The sequence below is a fragment of the Psammomys obesus genome, unplaced genomic scaffold, assembly GCF_907164565.1.
Source record: "Psammomys obesus unplaced genomic scaffold, mPsaObe1.curated_primary_1811, whole genome shotgun sequence".
In the NCBI taxonomy this organism is placed as follows: Eukaryota; Metazoa; Chordata; class Mammalia; order Rodentia; family Muridae; genus Psammomys; species Psammomys obesus.
Window position 1 is genome coordinate 25439938 of NW_026596095.1, and position 21966 is coordinate 25461903.

Consider the following 21966-nt stretch of genomic DNA (forward strand, 5'->3'; position numbering starts at 1 on the left):
GGTACATGATCCCAGAAACATTGTTCCATGCTAATCAGCTGCCCTCCTCCTTGAAATGGGAATGTCATTTTAAAGTTTGAAGAGACCATAGCTAAAGTATTTGAAACAATTCTGGCCCACAATTACCACCACACTGTAGAAGCTGTTGTTATTATAGCCATAGAGTCAGCTACAAACACAGCCCCCTATGCGATGGACTCAGAAAAGCTTGGCAGTGCCAGCCCCAGGCACAGTTTTAGGTCAAGTATATGATTTGGGGTGATAGCTCTGTCTAACAGAGGGAGCCATAGTGACACAAACACGAGTATTCACTCTTACAAAGCTGAGTAGGTAACACACAAAGAAAATCAGCAGTTTGCTGAGTAGAGTTCATAAAGCAAAAAGAACAAAGCCAGAGAAAAGGCAACCATCAGATGCTACAGGACAATAAAAGTCAAGAGTAGCCAGAAACTATGAATGGCCAGAGCTAAGAAAGACAATGGACAGAAGCCAGTTCACTGCAGAACAGCAGGAACAGCAGCTATAGAGAGTGGCTGAGTCGCCAGAATGGTATAGGATGGCATCAGGGACTCATGCATCAAGAGACCACGGTGGCAAGGACGGGTAATGCCTTGAATGATCTGGATTGGCTCCACTCGGAGAAGGAACAGGCTCTAATACAGATATTTGTCGTCTCTATTCTGGGAGAATAAGATTCTCTATTGTGTCCATATAGTTTGTGATTCAAAAGAGCCTGCCATTGAGGCCACTGTGATTCATTTGGAACTCAGCAGTGGGCTTGGTTCTTTTCTCATGATTGACAGCATGAATGCAGAGTATGTGAGCCTCAGGGCTCAGATCCAAATGTATAAAAGATGTTCTGCCTCAGTGTACTTTCGCGGACTGTTAACCCTCTAATTCTACCAGATATGTTATCCTTGGAGTTTGACGGGAACCTCCCCAGGATCACTCGTGGCCCTGGACTCATGTAATTAAACAGAGATGGGAAATCTAGGGGAGGCTCTGGAATGGTGTAGGTCTTCATAGAAGTCACCAAGCTACAAAGCACAAGCTTCTTGTTTGTTTATTTTCCTCTAAAAACAGGGTTTCTCTGTGTAGCCCTGGCTGTCCTGAAACTTACTCTGTAGACCAGGATGTTCTCAAATTCACAGAGATGCACCTGCCTCTGCTTCCCAAGTGCTGGGATTAAAGGTGTTTGCTACTAATACCCCGAATCAGAATCCAGAACCTGAATATTTACTACTTATTTATGTGTCTTAAAACTTGATTTCTGATTACATTACATCATTTCAGTAATTTTATTACTAATGCATTGTAAACAAATGTTTCCCCATCTATTCAAACCAATACTGATTTTTAAAAAAACTATTTATGTCAGTATTGATTTAAAAATCTGATATAGTTTGTCCTCACAGTGGGGGAATACAGTTCCATAAATTAGAGGGATAGAGATATCCATAAGCTACCAGGACTTAAGGAGATAAAATGGAGCTTGAGAACCAGAATTTCTTTGTGTCCAATAATTCTCAGAGCTGAGTAGCTTACAATGGCTTTATTGCATGTCTTTCTAAAATGAAGATGCAGATGCTTTCTGTGTCTGATCATAGATGCTACCAAACATAAGATTCTCCTTCTCTTCTCTCCCTTTCAGCTTTCTCTCTCTCTCTCTCTCTCTCTCTCTCTCTCTCTCTCTCTCTGGTTAACAATGTGTTTGCTGTTGTAACTTCCTCTGCTTGTAGGCTCCCATCATTATATTTTCTCAACATTTGTCTTTCAGTTTTTGCTTATGCTCCCAAATGAATGCCTCCTAAACAAAGATAATACTCCTCAGGCTAACTAGATAGAATGGTACCCACTGTCCAGCATCATAATGAAAGACTAACTAACCATAGGTTATTGTCTGAATGATAAGTGGTCTTTTCTTGTATCAGATAATGGCCCTTGTTTTTGTTTTTGTTTTTTGTTTTTTGTTTGTTTGTTTGTTGACCTTTGCTTTTTTGGTTTTTGGCTTTTCAAGACATGTTTCTCTGTGTAGCCCAGAGTGAGTTCCTTGTATACCAAGCTGGCCTCAAACTCAGAGATCTACCTGCCTCTGCTTCCCGAGTGGTACAACACTACCACCCCAGATAATGACCCTTGCTGATATTAGCTTTTACCTAAAGAGACTGGGTGGCTTCATATAAGAAGAGAAATACATGTAGAAGTAACCCTCTAAAAGAGGTGAACTATGGGGCTGGAGAGATGGCTCAGAGGTGAAGATCACTGTCTGTTCTCCCAAAGTTCCTGAGCATTGGCTGTTCTTCCAAAGGTCCTGAGTTCAATTCCCAACAACCACATGGTAGTTCATAACCATCTATAGTGAGATCTGGTGCCCTGTTCTGGTGCACAGGCAGAATGCTGTATAAATAATAAATAAATCTTAAAAAAAAAAAGAGTTGAACGATTATGAGAGTCTATGTCAATGGTTCTCAACCTTCCTAATGCTGTGACCCTTTAATATAGTTCATGTTGTGGTGACCCCCAACCATAAAATTATTTCATTGCTACTTCATAACTGTAATTTAGCTACTGTTATGAATCATAATGTAAAGATCTGATATTCAGTATATCTGACATATGACCCCTGTGTGGGTTGCGACCTACAGGTTGAGAACCACTGGCCTATGAGCAGACAGACATCTTAAGGCTCTGCTTACTCATGACTGTAGTTAAAAGTAGGCTAAGTAGAGAAAGGGCAAATGGCTAAGCCAATAATTCTTGTTGTGAAAGCATAAGGAGCTGAGTTCAAATCCAATAATCACTTAAAAAGGTAAATGGAGCAGCACACACTTAGATTCCCAGCACTGGAGATGCAGAGAAAGGAGGATCCCTGGTGCTTCCTGGATAGGCAGTCTAGCCCAATCCATGGGTTTGAGGTTCACTGAGAGACACTGTCTCCAAAGATAAGGTGGAGAACAATTAAGGAAGACATTGATCATGCTCACCTCTAGCATGCATGAACATGCACAGCACATACACATACACACACACAAGGGCACGGGGAATCCCACACAGATTGGCAAAGCCCAATGACCTCCATGAGACAATGGTCAGAGCCCAAGTTCATAGATTTCCCAAGCTCTGGACTAGTCTTCAATAAGAACATATGCAACATTGAAAACTGTAAATATAAAATAATATTCTATTTGCCAATTATATCTTATTTTGACAGGAGCTTCTGGGTGGCTCTGTAAGTCTTACAAGATTCCAAAAATGACTTCTGATCTAAAGATTATTTTATATATCTATTTTCTCAGCTTCCTGTACCTCATGGATATAACTAAAGTCACAGAAAGAGAAACAATTCAGTCACAGCTGGCTCATGACGTCACCTCCACAAAGCAGTTCCTTTTTTCAATCTCAGTTTCTTGGAGTGTCTGAGACCCCTTTAGTGCTATCTCACAAACACTGACTTCTCAACACAGCAGGCACCTGCCAATACTGTGGCTTCCTGCTCTGTCAGAACTTCTACTGGGTTCCACCGATGTTCAGGAAAGCCTGAGATCCTGGTGGGCACCCCAGGTACCAAGGTCCCACAGATGTCTCACTTCTGCCCTTATTCTTTCAGAAGTAGCTTCATTGCCATCTCCCCAAATACCATCACAGTGTTACTTAAGGAGGCTTCACTCCTGATGGGAAACATCTAAGTGCTTAAAGTAAAAAACGTGTTTTCAGTGTTTACCCACAGCTCGCTCCATCTCAGGTCTCAGACATGCCCTCTGCAAACTTAAAAATAATGATGAGAAGAATGATGGCTGCCAAGTTGCCTGCAGAGTCTGTTCTCCTCCTACAAAGGTGTTCTTCCCAATGCATTGAGAGAAAGAGAGAAAGAGATTCACTCTATCAGTTCTGTTCTTCTAGAGAACCCTGACTGATACAGAGGGGTCCTCACACACCAGGGTAGCCATAGATTCTGCAGCAGCAAATACCAACTGGATGTCCTCTCGTCTAATTCAGTTCTGACACCGTATTAGGAAAATGTCATATCTACAGTGAAGGGTCCAGTTCCCAAGACGTACCCTCCCCACAACTTCCCAGGCCAGACAGTGGGCCAAAAGGAGCAAGTAAATGACCAGCATGTGTAAACGGAATGTAGCCGTGTGACAACGTGGCTAGAATCACCTACGGACATGGATGGTCTGTGCTCACATCACATCTCTGCACATGTCAGCAGTATGGACCCGCACAGTATGCTTAACACCTCTGTGCCTCCATTTCCCTCTTTGAAGATGTGAATCATGACGTTATCTCATAGGGTTGAAGTGAGGATATTAGATGGAACTTTTCATTCAAAGTCCCTAGAAAATTGCTTAATAGTAAAGCATAGCCAATTATTACTATGCCTCTTATTTTATTTAAGACAGAGTCTCATTATTTATATGGAATAGGGTCTTCAGGCTGGTTTGGAAATCACAGAGATCCGACTGTCTCATCCTCCTGAGTGCTGGGATCAAAGGGTGTGTGCTACCACACCTAGTCTAATATGCTTTTATTTTTGCATGACTACTCTAAAAGTTAAAAGAAAACTTTAAAAGACCTTAGACTTTCAGGATTATCTATTAACTTATTTTATTTAGAACTGCATGTAGAGAGAAGTATCTTGTATATTATATGGATGCATTTCCTGTCAATTAAAAAAACCTATGGCCTACAAGAAAGGGTAGAATAGAAGGTGAGATATCCGGCAGGCAGAAAGGATTCTGGGATAGAGCCAAGCATGGGAGGTTCGTCCAGGCAGATGAAAGGAGGACAGACACGTGGTATCTGAGCAGAGATAACCAGCCACATGACGGAATGTAGATTGGTATGACAGGTTATTTTAAGTTATGAAGTAGACAGAGAAGAGCCTAGCTATATGGCCTAGGTATTTGTAAATATATATTTGAGTCTCATGAGCCATTATTCTGGGAGCTTGGGACTGGTAGGAAAAACTCCCACAACACATGAAAGCACTCATGTAGAAGTCAAAGGATAATTGAGGAGTCAGTTTTCTGTTTCCACCATGTGAGTTCTGGGGACTGAACTCAGATTTTCAGGCTTGGTGACAAGTGCCTTTATCTGGTAAGCCATCTTGCCACCCTTGAAAGCAATCTGAAAAAACTTTAAGTGAAAAAAGGTCATGCATACTGAAGAGGAAAAGATATCCACAGATATGAATTTAAAATGGGAATTACAAGATTCGAAGGATATTCTTGTGGCAAAAATGGTACTGATGGGCCAGGCACAAAATCATAAACCCATAAAAAAGAGCCTAAACCAAATACTATCAGGAGATACACCACAGGTCTTCTTCCTCCTTCTCACTACCACTACCATTATATCATAATCATCATCATCATCATCATCATCAATCATTATCATCAATTACCGAGTGATTGATTCTATTTCTTAAATGAACTTTGAAAAGACACACTTAAGATGCTCCATATCATATCCTTTGGGTCTGATGGTTACCAAAAGGTGGTACACAGATATGCACAAGTTAAAACCCACCTTTCATGTGGTTTTCTGTCAGTGTCTTGTTCCTAAATGTTTCTAAATGTTTGTTCTGGCATCAAACACACCTCTAACAGTCTTGAGAGCATTTCCCATGAGCATTCTTGTTAAATGTTGTGTTTTGTTTTGTGTTGTGTTTTCATCTGTCTCAAAAACTATATGTCATTTGAGGGCTGGATAGCTCAGCGATTATTTGTTTGCAGCTGGGCATGGTGGTGTATGCTTTTAATCTCAGCACCCAGGAGGAAGAGGCAGGTGGATCTATATGAGTTTGAGGCCAGCCCCTGGTCTACAAAGTGAGTTCCAGAACCATTGGGATTGTTACACATAGGAACCCTGTCTTTAAAAAAAGAAAGAAAGAACTTGTTGATCTTGCAGATGACCCTGATTTGATTCACAGCTTCCAAATGGTGGCTCACAACCATCCATCACTCCCTCTTCTGAGTCCCATGGGCACAGCATACATGCAGTGCACATGCAAACACACATACATACATACATACATACATACATACATACATACATACATACATGCAGGCAAAACATTCATGTACATAATTTTTTCTCTCCTGTTTTTTTAAAAGATTTATTTATTTATTATTTATAATTATATATTTATTATTTATATATTTATTATTTGTACTCGGGCTGCATATATCTGTGCACACCAGAAGAGGGCTCCAGGTTTCATTATACACAGTTGTGAGCCATCATGTGGTTGCTGGGAATTGAACTCAGGATCTTTGGAAGAGCAGACAGTGCTGAGCCATCTCTCCAGCCTCTCATAATTTTAAATAAATAATTCTAATTGGCCAATTCCAATGCAAAAGGGAAGGTTATAGTTTCTTTCTTTTTTTGTGTGTGTGGTCTTTTTTGAGAGAGTTTCTTTACATAGTTTTGGCTGTCCTAGAATTTACTACATAGATCAGGCTAACCTGAGTGCTGGAATGCCTGGCACAAGGTAATGGTTTTCATGACCTGTTTTAGGAACAAAAATTTAAATTTTTATGATCTGTCTTGAGGAGGGATTTATGAACAACAACAAAATTATAAAATCATCTATCTATGTGATGTCACAGTTTGCTTTTGAAATGTCTGCAACATTGTAAATACCATAAATAACATTCCAAATACCTATCCTTATAACCACATATAAATGTAGCTCTCAGTCCGCATCAGAAGCTTGTTTTTACAGCAGAGGGAGACTATCACAGAAATTCAGAACTGGTCAAAATGGGGAGAAAAATGTATCCCTTTTTAGTGCTTTGTTTTTTTGTTTGTTTGTTTGTTTTTTGTTTTTTGTTTTGTTTTTGAAATTCATTGCTAGATCAGACAAGAGGAGAGGAATGGGACATGGTACACACACACACACCCTGCCAAAAGTGATCTCCCTCTCCCAACAGCCATCAACCACCAAGAGCTCCTTGCTTAGAGGTGGGACCTTGGGAGCCCCTCCATCCACCGTTTATACATCATGTATACAATGTTCTGCCTGCATGTATGCCTGCACGCCAGAAGAGGCCACCAGATCTCACTATAGATGGTTGTGAGCCACCATGTGGCTGCTAAGAATTGAACTCAGGACCTCTGGAAGAGCAACCAGTGCCCTTAACCTCTGAGCTATCTCTCCAGCCCATATGCTGGGGTTTTTTAAGTGGCCTGATCTTGTGTGGGTTTTGTGCAGATGCCAGCTACTGTGAATTCATGTGTGTAATGGCCACGTCCAGAGGACAGCGGTTCACAGCATGTGTCCTCATCTACTGGATCTTAATTCTCCTCCTTCTTGATGTTCCTGAGCTGTGGTGAGATGGGGGTGTGATACAGATGTCCCTTCCACTGCTGAGTGCTCACATTCATGCTCAGTACTTTGAACAGTTAAGAGTCTCTACAGTACCCATCACTGGGAACAAGCATCTTGGACCAACATGGATAGCAGAACAAATCTGTTGGTGTCAGGAGCTATGTTTTAAAAACACACCTGTAATCCCAGCACTCGGGAGGCAGAGGCAGGTGGATCTCTGTGAGTTTGAGGCCAGCCTGGTCTACAAAGAGATTCCAGGACAGCCAAGGCTACACAGAGAAACCCTGTCTCAAGAAAGAAAGAAAGAAAGAAAGAAAGAAAGAAAGAAAGAAAGAAAGAAAGAAAGAAAGGAAGGAAGGAAGGAAGGAAGGAAGGAAGGAAGGAAGGAAGGAAGGAAGGAAGGAAGGAAGGAAGGAAGGAAGGAAGGAAGAAATATAAACCCAGTCTGCTTTCTCTTGGAATCCTTCCAACCTCTCTCCTTTACACTTAGTAAACCAGAAAATTTCAACATATCTTTTTATTTTCTCTTCTCAGCATTGTAATCATAAATTTAGCTTTCTCCCAGTAACAGCAATTCTCATCTTTTGAGGCCCTTTCTTTTAGTCTAACCATGTGGTCCTCTCACAGTTCCCTTACCCAGGCCTCAGTATAAATACATCATATACACCTTTATGAGGCGACGACTAAACATTAAGAAAACTTTTAAATGTGGAACCTGTGAGACAGCTCTTGGGTAAAGGCACTTTACCTGACAACCCAAGTTTGATCCCCAGAGCAGTGGAAAGGAGAGAACTGGTTCCTTCAAATTGTCCTTTGACAACCATATAACACTGTAGCAAGCACCGACAACCTACAGAATAAATGCATCTTTAAAAATTAGAGGAAAAGTAGAATTTATGGCACAAAATAATTCCCTTGTGTGCGCACACTCACACACACACACACGCACAGAGAGCAGCTAATGCAACTTGCTGTAGGTGCCTGTAACGAGTTTTTAAAGCCATAGTACAATGACCATTAGTCACAGAAAAGTGGGCGAAGAAATGAAATACTCAAAAGTAAACAGAACAAGGCATTGGACTGGCAAGATGGCTCCATGGGGAAAGTGCTCGTTTGCAGTCTGTCTGACCTGAGTTTTGACCCCTGGGGACCTGCCAGGCAGAAAAAAGAGCTGACTCCTGCAAGTTGCTTAGTGACCTCCATTCTGACCCTGTGGCACCAAGTGTGCATATACAGAAAAAAAAAATAAGTAAACGCTAATTTTAAAAAAAAAATAGACTGAGGCATGGAGGGAAAGGGAAAATAAGGAGAGGGGAGGGGAGAACATTACATTTCATGCACCTACTTAGGCTGATCTGAATATAATTTATATATTAACTTCTCTTTTATGTGGTATTGAGTTTAAACTATTGGTTAATTTAGAGTATCTTTGTATCATTTTACAACTATTATCTCATTATATTATGTTCTTTAACATTAAAAAAAGATTTAGTGTATTTTATATGTATGTGTGTTTTGCCCACACGTATGTATGTGTATGTCACGTGTGACTGATCCCAGATCCTTAGGATGGAGTTCAGATGCTTGTGAGTCAGCAAGTGGGTGCAGGGAACCAAACTTTGGTTCTCTCCAAATGAAGGCAGGGTTTTTAATGGCTGAGCCATCTCTCCTGCCTTGATAGTATATTCTCTTTTGCTTCTCCTTTGTATATGTATTTATTATTCTCCTATGGTTATATCTATGGGCAATCCTATTCAAGTCTGAGTTTTGCCCCTCAAAATATTCCTGGTGAATTCTTGCCTTCCCACCATCTCTTCACTGTTCCAGAATATCGGGGACTGATACTTTCTTTCTCACAATGGTCACTGCAGCATACTGCAGCAACGTACAGTGTGCACAAAACCAACTTCTGAAACCTGAATGTCTGGTTGCCTGTTAGCTGTGTGCCCCTGGGCTTCTTAACTTTTCCACGTGACTCAGTTTCCTTATCTGTAAAGTGAGACTGTTAGGATTAAATGAGTTAATCCTTGTAGAAGTCAAATGGTGGAGCTTGGCTCATAGCCAAGGCTCTGAACCCATGGGCTGTTAGCATAATTGCTCTTGTGAGACTGGGAACAGACAGAGAAGATGAGACTCTGGGCCATTTGAAAATTCTGTATGCCTTAGAAATCATCTCAGACAGGCTTGCTTAGCGATCGAACGAATAACCTCTAATGCTTTTGCCTACTTTTTCTCCAGTTTAGACGATATTTGTAAAACATTTTAAAAGTTAAAAATATGATTTTTAATGAGAAAAATCTAAATATAATAAAAACTTTAAATCATATTTACCATCCCCCAGTGGTAGTGATTATGTTCTTATGGCAATCACGATTTTTAAAAAGACTATTTTAATTTTGTGTGTTTGCATGTTGGGCCTCCATGAACGCATGTTCCACATGTGCACTTGCCTGATGGTGTAGGATTTCAGGTGAGGGCTTTAGATACCCTGGAACTAGAATTACAGATTGTTGTGAGCCTCCACATGTGTACTGGGAACCAAACCCAGGTCCCCTGTAAGAGTATCAAGTGGTCTTAACTTTTGAGCCGTCTCTTCAGTTTATTATATTAAAATGATGCATATAGCTGTGTATGGGGGTGTGTTCTTGAGTGCAGGTGCCCGTGGACTCCAGAAGAGGGCACCAGATCCCTTGCAGCTTGAGTTACAGCTTTCCATGAGCCTCCTGGTGTAGGCAATGGGAATCCAACTCTGCTCTTCTGGAAGAGCAGTACATGCTCTTAACTTCCAGGTCACCTCTCTAGCCCCTCCTTTATAGTTCCTGAAGGAGGTTGAGATCCCTGGAAGGCAGAAGGTAGGCCTGGGGCCAGCACTTCATTCCTGAGTCCCTGCACCCCTGAAGTAGCTCTCAGCTTATTCTGACTCAGCTTCTTTTTTTATATAGCAGTAATAACAGCCCATGATACCCACCCTGTCCTCTTTATGTCTACTCTAATTGCGCTTTTGGACCTTCATCGCGTTCATCTAAATTATAGCAACAGCAGCCTAATTGGCCTTCCTGTATTCAGTTCTCCCTTCATGCTGCTGCTAGTGTGTTCTTCTAGCACCAGCCTAATTATGGCACTCCATTCATAGGCTCAACAATTGCTCTCAGTTGACTATAGAATAAAATTCAAAGTGCCTATTTGCTACAGAATCCAAGGTAAGTTTTCTCTCTAGAGTATCTTCTACTCCTTGCTAGTCTTTCAGTTCCAGTGTGCCACTCACTGATTGTGAACATAACGTGGGCTTAACAGGCAATTCTGGGTCAGGATAGAATCTACAGGTATGGATAAAATATATTGTGATCTCACAGTTACTAAACTGTAAGGCTACATTACCTGCCGGTAATATGGGAATTATTTACAGACACGGGCAAAGCTTGGTGAGCACAAGGCAAGGCTGGCTTTAGAGGAAGTGGGGGAGTACTACAGTCTCTTGTCTGAGAGGGAGGAGAGGGTGCATCTGTTTCTTTTCTCACTGTTGTAACAAACTACCTAGCAAGAACCACTTAAGGCAGGAATGGTCAGCTGACCCTTTCACAGGGGTTGCCTAGGATCATCAGGAAACAGACATTTTCATTACGATTCATAACACAGTAGCAAAATTACAGTTATGAAGTAGCAACAAAAATAATTTTATGGTTGGGGGTCACCACAACATGAGGAATTGTATTAAAGGGTCACAGTGTTAGGAAGGTTGAGAACCGCTGCCCGAGACCTTCAGTGGAAGAAACAAGCCTTTAAAACTCTTGCTGTATTCACCCATTTTCCCTTTACCTACATTTCAAATGGAATCACCCAAAAGTCAGAGGATATGCAAGTGAACCAGTGCAGGTAGCCTTCCGTGGCCAGAGCCGGAAGGAGCAGGTGGAAAGAAGTAAGAGTCAAAGGGCCACACAGTTCCATTTATGCTTCATCTCAAATCTTAGATTAAATCTCCATGTGAGGGAGCAGCCCTAACAGGCCACAGAGGAAGAAAATGCAGCCAGTCCTGATGAGACCTGATTACCCCACTGCTGAAGTGTATTCTCCCCGGAATCACTTCAAAGCTAGAGAAAGCCTTAGAACCCCTAACGTAACTATTTTACTTTATGGGAAAGTCACTGCTCCCTAACTCAGTGTTGGAAAATACTCAACTCTAGTTCAAGCGAAAGGGAAGGCTTAGCAAAACAAGTCAATGGGTAGTTTCAAAGGACTCTGAGAATAAGTGGGAAAAATGCCCATTTGTAAAAGTCTGAGGTACCTGTCACCTAGAGTGCTGGGTATGATTGTGATTCTCATGCAACCTTATTCGCTTTTACTCTGTAAAAAGAATGAAATAGTTAAGTTAAAGAACTTGTTTTAGCAAAAAGCTTAAAAATTGGGAAGGTGTTTTGTGTGGATTATCATAACTTTCAAAAATTTAAATATAAGAGAAATTGCAAGATGTGTTGGCTCACACCTTTAACCCCAGCACTTGGCAGGCAGCTACAGGCAGATCTCTGACTTGCTGGCCATCAATGCTACCCTCATTACTGAGCTCCAGACCAGTAAAGGGTCTTGTCTCAAAAAACAAGGCAGATGACACCCAAAAAAGGAAGAAAGGATACCTCTGGCACTTCATACACTTGTGCACATGTGAAAATACAAATGTACATACACAATTTAAAAAAAAAAAGCAACCAAAAATTGTAAGAACAGCGGTAAGGTGACTCATTCTATTGAGGCGTTTGCCGCTAACACTAAACATGGCAATCTGAGGGCCATTCCTGGAAGCCAAACAGAGGAAGGAGAAAACCGACTTCTGTTCGTTGTTCTCTAACCCTCCCACACACAATATAGATACATGTGTATACATGTGTATGTATATTTCAACAAATACCCTTTCCTACTCTTTGACAAGTAATAAAAAGAAAGACCTTCACTGTTGGAATGATAAGAATTTTTTAGAAATAAAATGTGGTTTGGATCTTAGGTTTAAAAATAAATCACAACCAGTTCATTTGTTTCTACCAAAAATTACAGTTTATTTATTTATTACTGAATTTTGGTAATTCCTACTTATTCTTGGGGAAGAGACCTTTTTATTTTGAATTTTCCCATGAATTAACATTAAAAGCCTAGAAACGTACCAGGCGAACAGGGGCTGCTTTCCTTCCAGGATATTGGCTGCTCAGAGAGAACTGGGAAGTAAAGCCCTTCAGGAGCAACCCAGATGGTTAAGCATTGCGCCAATCATTCTTGCCGTCCCGAGGGATATGGGGCCCTAGCCCTGTAGCATTCTGACTTTTCTTGGGGAACAAATCCCCCAAGGCCAGGACGATGTGAAGTGATGAACAGCTTTTGCTGTAGCTTTTGCTGAAGCACTTAGCCTCGCCACTCCTCTCCAGATGTTCCTTCATAATTAATTCCTGTGAATTTACTGCTCTTTTCTGCCCCATGACATCCTTTAGGTCCATCTAATCAGATAGATCTAATAACTTGGAATTAGCAGAGAGGAAGGGGTCAAGGCCTTGGTTCCTTTTCACTCAGGGGCCTCCGTGCTTTCTATGAATATTTGCACCCCGGGAGATACCAGCAGGGCAATTTTCGCCAGGCACATAGGAACAAGGGCAGCCGGAGCTCTTACTCACTCAAAGAAAAGCAATCGCTTTAGTGATTTTTTAGGAAAAACGAAGGAGGGAACCCGTCTGAAAGAAATTTTTGCCTCAGGTTAGAGTACCAGCTGACAGGCTGTAAGCTTGTAAAACAAAGGTCGATTTCCCAGTAGCCAGGCAACACATTTCCTCTTACGCTCCTGTCTCTTCCTACCATGCTTTTGTTCTGTAAACTCTTAGCAAACCTTGTAAACCTTAAATCTCCACCTCTCACATTTCTGTGACGATGATTTAAATTATTTGCTAGCGCTCTATCTCAAGAGCAGGGCCACAGAAATATTTTTACAGGGCTGAAGAGGTGGCTCACTGGTTAAGAGCACTGGCTGCTCTCCCAAAGGACCTTGATTCAATTCCCAGCAACCACATAGCACCCAATTGTCTGTAATTCCAGTTCCAGGGGCTCGAAAACCCTCACACAAACATACATGCAGGCAAAACATCAATGCAGATAAAAGTTTTTAAAAAAATCATAAAAAAAAAAAGAGCTTGCTGTTTCCCAGCCAAATATTTTGAGTGGAATTTCTGATTGCCTGTTTTTCTCCCTTATATCCAGACAGATCACATAGAACCACCTTGCCTGTTGCATCTACTTGGATGTTATTTCTTTGTGTATTCTCTTCTTTAAACTAGAACCTCTCTTTCTCAATTTCAAAGACATAGGATGCATGGCATTAAATTCTGTACATTCTGGTGTGCTTTTCATTAGACATGACATCTGTTATGTTCTCGGTACACTATACTCCCCTACGACTACGACTTACAAACTTTTAAGGAATTCAAGGACTTGCTGTTTACTTATTTTGATATACTACAAATGCATATTATCTATATATTTGTAAACATTTCACCTATACAAGCACAGTATGTCTACGTCTTTCCATGACCCCTTGCCCTGCTCGTTTCTCAGCCATTATGGCTGCTAATACATTGATGTGTATGTTTCCCGTGTTCTCACATTATCCCTGGGAAATGTGCTGTTGTTTTTACTCTATTGTTTTCAGAGCTCATTCATTTGACACTGTCTAATTTGGTCATGTAATCCTGTCCAGCCTGGAACTTGCTATGTTGCTGAAGCTGGCCTTGAATTTCTGATCCTTTCGCCTCCTAAATTGGGATTATAGGTGAACATCATCATGTCCAACTGTACTACTTTTAAAAAGCTATAACTATTAGTTTTCTGAAACACATAGGGCTGTATCAGTGGTTTTTGAGCATGTCTTATGTTTTCAAGCAATGTTGTGAGTATATAATAAAAGGCAGTGTTCTCAAACTCTAAAATTCAAGATGTAGGCACTCATTGTGATGGACAGTTTCAATTATCAGGACATTTTATCATCACAACAGAAATAAAACTAGGACACTTGTGAAGCAAATATTAATACAATTCTAAGTGAGACACTGAGCAAATTTCAGTAGTTTATCATAATTATAATAAACATGTTACTTTTTTCTGGGTAATATGGAATATATATATATTTTTTGGCTTGGCAGTGGTGGCACATGCCTTTAATCCCAGCACTTGGAGAGGCATAGGCAGGTGAATCTCTGAGTTTGAGGCCTGGCCTATAAAGTGAGTTTAGCACAGCCAAGGCTACAAAGAGAAACCCTGTCGGGGGGGGGGGGGATAAAGGTTTTTATGTATATGAGTGCTTTACTTGTATGTATGTATGTACACAACTTGTATGCCTGGTACCTGCAGTGGCCAAGAGAGGGTGTCCCTCCCCCAGCTGGTTGCGAGCCACTACTTAGGAACTGAATCCAGAGCCTCTGCCAGAGCAGCAAGTGCTTGTAAGTGCTGAACCAACTCTCCAGCCTGACATTCGGATTTTTTTTCAATAAGAAAACTTCCTATTGACAACATAGATTCTGTTCTCTACACTTGTTTGACGTGAGTTGTCCTCCATGCAAGGGCATATTTTTAATTGTTTGCCTTCTATGTTCTTTCTGTAAATTTGCTACTAGAATACACTAAACTACCAAGAAAAAAAAAATCCTAACTTGAGGAATAGCTAACTAGTGAAATAGCTAGAATAGAAAGTAGAGCATACAGCAAGTTCTGGTAAAGAATGACAGCCACCCAGACAGTTTCCATAGCATGCCATTTCCTCAGGGAATCATCCTAGTGCCAGGACACAGATGCAATGAGTCCAGTGGGTAGCTTTTCTTCAGCCTCTCCCACAGAGAACAATCACAAGCAAATAACCCCAAAAGCCAAGGGCCACTTAGAGAGTGACTTAAACCAAGCTAACGACTATTGTGTGCACATCTGATTTTCCTGATGAGCATTACATGCACATAAATACTAGGATATAGCTTTATCATTATGGTTGCTGAGTGAGCCTGAAATTAAGACCAGGTGAATCAGTTGGGTCCAGAGGCACCGGATTTCTGTTTCCACACTAGGAAACTTGTCCCTGGAACAGCTGAACATGGTCCAACTCCTGTCAGTGAGGATTTCTTATAGACAGCAAGTGGCTGCTCCTGAGAACACAGTCCAGTTTGAGCACTGTATTGTGAAAGCAGCGTATAGAGCGATGAAGACCTGCACGTGTCTCCCTCACCCAGGTCTCTATTAAATTTGGGGTCCACTAAATGAAAATCAAAAGCCATTGTTTTGGATCAAGTTCCTACGCTGGACCCCAGTAATAATCCATCATGCTAAAGTTCCAAGTCACTGTAGTGAAACTCAGCTGTTTATCCAACCTCTGATTAGGGCTGGAGAGATAAGAGCCAAACTTTTCAAAAGACCGCTCCAAGGTGGTATGGTAGTGAAATCCGTCTGCTTTACCCTTCCGCTGAAAAGCGCTGATGCTGCACAGTGGCTTTCTTTTTGCCATTTCCTGCCTCACACAGCAAATACCTTTGAAACGACCAATCTGCTTTTGCCCGGCTTCTATTTTCACCAACCTTCTGTGTCTGTATATCCACCCTCCTTTGCTTGGCTCATTAGGGTACTCCTGTTTTGTAGAACGAAGTGTTATCTGACTTCAGCATTGAAAAAAAACAAAACAAAACAAAACAAAAAAACCCAGTTCAGACCTTGAAATCCAATTGTTGCATTTTGCCCCTTGACAGGTGTTGACAATCTTGATCTCTTTATTTTACCCCACATATTTTTCGTTCCTTTCAGGTTTCAATTATATAGTTAGGTTTCTTTAACCACATTGTCTGCCTAATATACTACTTACATAGATTTTCTGTGTTACCCACAGATTATTTCTTTTCTAATTACTTTGGAATGTGGTCTCCATCTTGCAGTCCAGTTACAATCTGGTCAATCTCATTGACTGGTTAAAAGCCCCCACACACACACCTGCAAAAACAGGCCTGCCTACCTCAGACTGCTGTTTTGAATGAGGTACTCTTAAGTCCACACAAACGACTTCATAGCAGCTGGCATATACTGAGGATTTTTCTTGATAGTTACTTTATTAGGCCCAAGGCTGGGATTTTTAAGACTTTTGGATTTCCTCTAAATTTTACACTGTGCCCACAGGTCATCAAGGAGCTAGTATCTTCGTAGCAGAGGTGATCAGTAATGAAAGAATGTTTGGTATGATGTCAAGCTTAGAGTAAGGGCAAAATAAAGCAGGGCTGGGACAGAGTAATGAGGAAGCTAGCTGATGGGGTAGCAAGGAAGGCATCCTGACACAGGACAGAGGCTTGAAGGAAATGAGGGAAGCAATTATGTGACTGTGCCACTCATCATTAGGATACCTTGCCTGCTTGTTAGCCGCATCCTCTTGGTTCTTAGTCACACTTCTTTATAAGGGAACTGAATGATTTATACTTCTATGACTTAGCACACCAGATTTGAAAGTCCAGGGAGTGCCTACAGTTCATGTGTCTTTAAATAGCCTTAACTGATTCCACAGTTCCCATTAACTTAGGACCTTTTGGATGCTTTCTTGTCAGGCCTGTAAACGAACTTGTAATTAGAAGTGCTTTGAAGTGAGCCTAGGAGATGGCTCAGTGGGTAAGGATGCTCGCTGAGTGAGCCTGACGACCCGAGTTTCTCTGAACTCACATAAAGGTAGTCGAGAACAGATTTCACAGTGTCCTCTGAGTTCCACATTCACTTCCTGGGACCAGACTCTCACACCCAGTCCATCATATACACATACATCAGAAATAAATTTAAGTTTTTAAGAAAAACATCATCTGGAAGACCTAATCAGAAGAAAGCACCTATGATGTGAAAGTTGATATGAATATTGAAGTTGAGAAAAAATGGTTTGACTCCATCACTGTATGTGTGGACTTCAACATGTCACCAATAGTACTCTGTTTATGTTTAAACAACAAACAAACAAACAAACAAACAAAAGACAATGTTTCAATCACATGGTTAGGAAAATCAAATGAAGTAATACATATGAAAAATGTTTGGAATAGTCCAGAAGACCAATCCATGCTAACTGACCTTTTAGTTTATAGAGGCTTGAAATATCCTAAAAAGATAATGAGCACTAGTTAGTTCTTGGGATAAAAGAATTCTTAAACATACAGCATTTTACTAAAAGAGAATAAGGAATTTATGTTGCCAGGGGTGATGGCACACAGTCTCAGTTCTCAGGAACCAGATAGAGGACTAGACTGGGCTACTCACTGAGTCTATCTCAACAACAACAAAAAGGGAAGAAGCTTGGCCTGTTGGCAAAAGTCTGTAATGCCACCTACTTGGGAGAGGCTGACACAGAGCAGTGAAAATTTAAGGCCAGCTTGGACTACAGAGTGAGTTCAAGGCCAGCCTGGGTAACTTAGTGAGACCCTGTCTTAGAATAAAGGGTAAAAAGAGGGTAGTGAATAGCTCAATGGTAGAACACTTGTCTAGCATATGACAAAGAAAATGAAAGAAAAAAAATATATCAATGTGATATTTTATCACTCTAATGATCAGCAACGTTGAATGCTGGGTTCTACAATCTATTCCATACATGCTACATGAAAGTCATTATTCTTCACTGTAACCAAATAAAACAATATTATTTCCCCATCTAACTCATGAGAAAAGTGAGGCACAAACTGACTAAAATGTCCATCTGTGGTCAACACAGTTAGCAGCAGAATTTGTAGTATAAGAGCTGACACCACCTTAGACATTCTTAGCTATATAATCAATTCCTAAGATTATTTTTCATATAGAAGATAGCATCTTGAATCTTTCCTGAAGGAAAATTACCAAAATAAAAGTAGAACATAAATTACAGTACAGGCAGTCACACCTCGAGGGAGAGTGAGAACGAAGTGTAACTAGAAGTTGGCTTAGAGTATCTGTAGATCCTATTCAGCTTACAATATTGAGGTCATTTATTTGATTACACAACTTCATATCTTTTTGTCTCAAAGTCTGCTTCATAATTATCAAGAGCTATGGATGTCTAACGTTCTAAAGCTTGCTTACGTAAAAACAAACAAAATCCTGGACAGTGAGATGGAATAATTTTATATAGATCATAGCAGATGTGATTAGTTTGAACCATCATTAAACAATCTAAGAAAACAATGACTTCAGGGAACTAAAATTCAGACAAAGTATACAACAGAAACAACTGATGTAGTCTCTTGAATTATTTGAAGTCTCAACATGAGTTAAAGCTATGAAGATCTGTAACACACCAGTCTGGGGAATATATTGTATTGAGAAGATGTCATTATTTACTAATGCTTAGTAGCATTCAATCAGGCCAGGGTTATAAGGAATAGTGATAGTGACACCATGCTGGACCAAAGCAGTTGTTTATGATCTGGATGACCCATCATGTAGGACAGCATTTCAACATCATCTCTCGCTCATAAGCCTGGTTTAAAGTTAAGCTTTTTCCCCCTAAGTATGAGCCTGGCTATGGTAGCAAGGTAGCACAGCTGCCTTTCTTTTAGTGCTAGCTTCTTTGGAGGACTGGATGGGAGGATCCTTTATGAGTGTATGAGTTCAAGACCATCTTGCACAACATAGTAAGACTTTGGCTCCACAAATAAATGAATAAATAAGCAAAACAAAAGCTATTACATACAGATAAATATAATGTATAAAACCTTGTCACTACATAGTTGACAAGATGAAATTGTAGTGTTGACACCAGGCAAACACATCTGAAATATTACAAATATGCAATAAATCATATACAAATATGGAGATTGATTAAGCTATAAAGAACGAAGCATACATAAGTACTATAAAAGCACAAGTCTTTGCGGGGGAGGAGCACTGGGAACTGAATCCAGTCATAAGCAAACTAAGGGAACATTCTATCTCTGAGCTACACCCCTAGCCCAAAATGTGAGTTTTCACTGACAACAGAGGGGGAAGGTTGAAAAAAACAACACAAATGAAAACTATTTAAAACAAAAGTTTTATATTAGTGGCTTTCAGGCTCACCAGGATATTTTCTTGCCAACAGATTGATTTTTGCTGTAATCTTGCAGCTTAATAAAACAGGATATTTATGCTGTCTTTCTTTGGATAAAGATTCTCATGTTGCCTTGGCTGGCCTGGAACTTGCCATGTAGCTGAATTTGAACTCCTGATCTTCCAGCATGCTGGGTTTATGTGGTGTTTGGGGATCTAAAGTAGGGCTTCCAGCCCGCTAGATGAGCACTCTATCAACTGCACTATAACCTCAGCACTCTGTCTTTTCACAGAAATTAACCAGATCTCACTTTACAAACAACAGGAAAAAAAAGATCAACTGTAATTACTTTGGATAGTGTAATAGATTTGTATATAGACATTCATCTCTCTGTTTAGTTTGCTGAACTGTATCAACTTTAGAATCTACTGATGCTGACTAAACAAAAGCTTTCATTTAAATCACTTCTGCCATCCTGGTAAACAAAATCATGAACAGGCATTGGCTTTTGAGTTCTTATAACAGCCTCAATTATGTGTTAGTCAACCCAAGCATCCATTATGTACTCAATAATAGCTATGACACAGTTCTGGACAACAGCAACACCATAAAGAGGCAGGCACAGAGGTAGCCTGCTTGTATTGCTTTTCCTGGTGATAACATTCTTAAGCTGCGTGGAAACAGCAACAAGATCCTGTCTTCCTCATTAGAACCTTTACTCAACACTGACAAACGACGGCCCAGTAACTTAGAAGAAAATGCAGCACGCCAGTATGGGGATAAATTTCTGTTAGAGGTTGTTTTTAAGATCATTTCCTGAAAATACGGCTTCTTGTTGTGAACAGCTACATTTGTAAAGAAAGAAAAAGTCTTGAAACTTTCAAACTGCATTGGTGTACATGGCAACTGTTAAGGGTTGAGGACATTGGTCAGTTGGTAGAGTGCTTTCCTAGCACTTAGGAAGCCCTGAGTTCCATCCCTATTGAAGCAAAATCGAGCCCCCTCCCCCCCCCCGCTCCCACCCCCACCTCGTCACCCCACCCCGCTCCCGCACGCAGCAGTAATCCCAGTACTTGGGGATGGGAGGTGGAGACAGGAGGATCAACAGTTCAAGACCATCCTCCCTTACACTTCAAGTCCAAGGCCATCCTGGGCGAGAGGAGAACCTGTGTCAAACATTTTGTTAAAACAGCAGCGGAGGCGGAGGCAGCTGGTCCTTAGGAAGGCACGCGCTTGCTTCTAAGCATTTAGATTCCGAAGCGTTTTCAAAGCTGGTTACAGTCCTTACCACAGCACGGCCTTGTGAGGTAAGTGTATTATCATCTTTAGTTCATAAATGAAAAAGCTGAGGCACTGAGCGATTAAGTCACTCGCCTAAGGAGCATGAGTCAACGTCAAGAGTCATAGTTGACCCGGCTTAACGACTCCTGACCTTCAGTCCAGGGCTGAGTCAGCGGAGCCCCGAGTGGCTTCCCTGGCTGGCACCTGGACGTAGGCTATTTCCGTTCACGTTCAAGCAGAATACTGGAACCGATTGGACAGAACTTCCAAACTTTTTACGTCCAGCAAGATTCACCCCTGACACCTTCATCTCAGGACTGGGAACAGGAAAAGCCGACGCGTGCATTTCCCCTCCCCAAGCGTGCGAGTGGGTACCGTGGGCAAGCCTGCCCACCCGCTTGGGCAGCGATGGCAGCAAGTGACCACCCGCATTAGTGGACCCGGGGACGGGGGAACGCAGAGCGCACCAACGACTCTCCAGCGAAGCCTCTTTCTGAAACCAAGAGAAAAATGGTGGGAGGCGGAAAGAAAACCAAATAAAAACACAAGCAACTTGTCCTAGGACCTCCGCTAAGCAAATGAAACCTTCTTGCGCGTGCTGAGCCTGCAGTTCCTAGGAAAGATGGGAGGACCGGGCGACAAAGGGCACGGCAGGAATGCCCCGCAGTGAGGGCTGCCGCAGCTCCGTCCGCTGCACCGCAGAGGCCTAAAACCTACTCTGCTGCAAGCGCCCGCGGCGCCCGCAGCCGCGCTTCCTCGCCAGCGACCACGTGATCAGTCTTTTTTTTTTTTTTAAGAAAAAACTTCTTTGCCTTAAGAAAAAAAAAAAAAAAGAGAGAGAGAAAGAGAGAGACTCCACTTCCCAGAAGCCTCTCGTTCCTCACGCAGCTGCAGTCTTGCGCAGGCGCCGCCAGGGCCAAACGGACACGTCCGTCACGTGGGCAGCGGCCGGCCAATCCGGTTTGAATCTCATTTTTTTTCCTCTCGCCCCCCCTTCAGGAGCGGTTGTGCGATCAGATCGATCTAAGATGGCGACTGTGGAACCGGTGAGTGTTGCTTTCGGCCCCCACCCCCGAGGTCCCCGCGCTCCGCTCCCTCCGCTCAGGGACTCCCCGCGGGACGGCGCTCCCGGCGCGCACGCCGCCTCCGGCCGCGCCCGGCCCCTGTCCCCCGGCCTGACCTTCCGCGGGCAGCCTCGGCGCCGGGAGGCTGGCGGCGGCAGCGTGGAGCGCACACGCCGTGTGGGGGCCCGGGCACCGGGGCGGTGGGGGAGGGGCGTCGCGCGGCCCCGAGGTGCGGCCGGCGGAGGGCGGCTCGGGCCGCG

At 42.0% G+C, this 21966-nt stretch overlaps 1 protein-coding gene across 1 annotated transcript in view; it reads left to right on the plus strand.

Annotated features, from left to right (window-relative positions):
• Positions 1-21576: 21576 nt before the first annotated feature.
• Positions 21577-21966, plus strand: part of Eif4e (eukaryotic translation initiation factor 4E) — a 33710-nt gene continuing 33320 nt past the window's right edge. Inside the window, exon 1 of the mRNA XM_055628227.1 lies at positions 21577-21688. Coding sequence (XP_055484202.1) covers positions 21671-21688 — 18 coding nt within the window. The 5' untranslated portion in view covers positions 21577-21670. The remainder of the gene's footprint in view (positions 21689-21966) is intronic.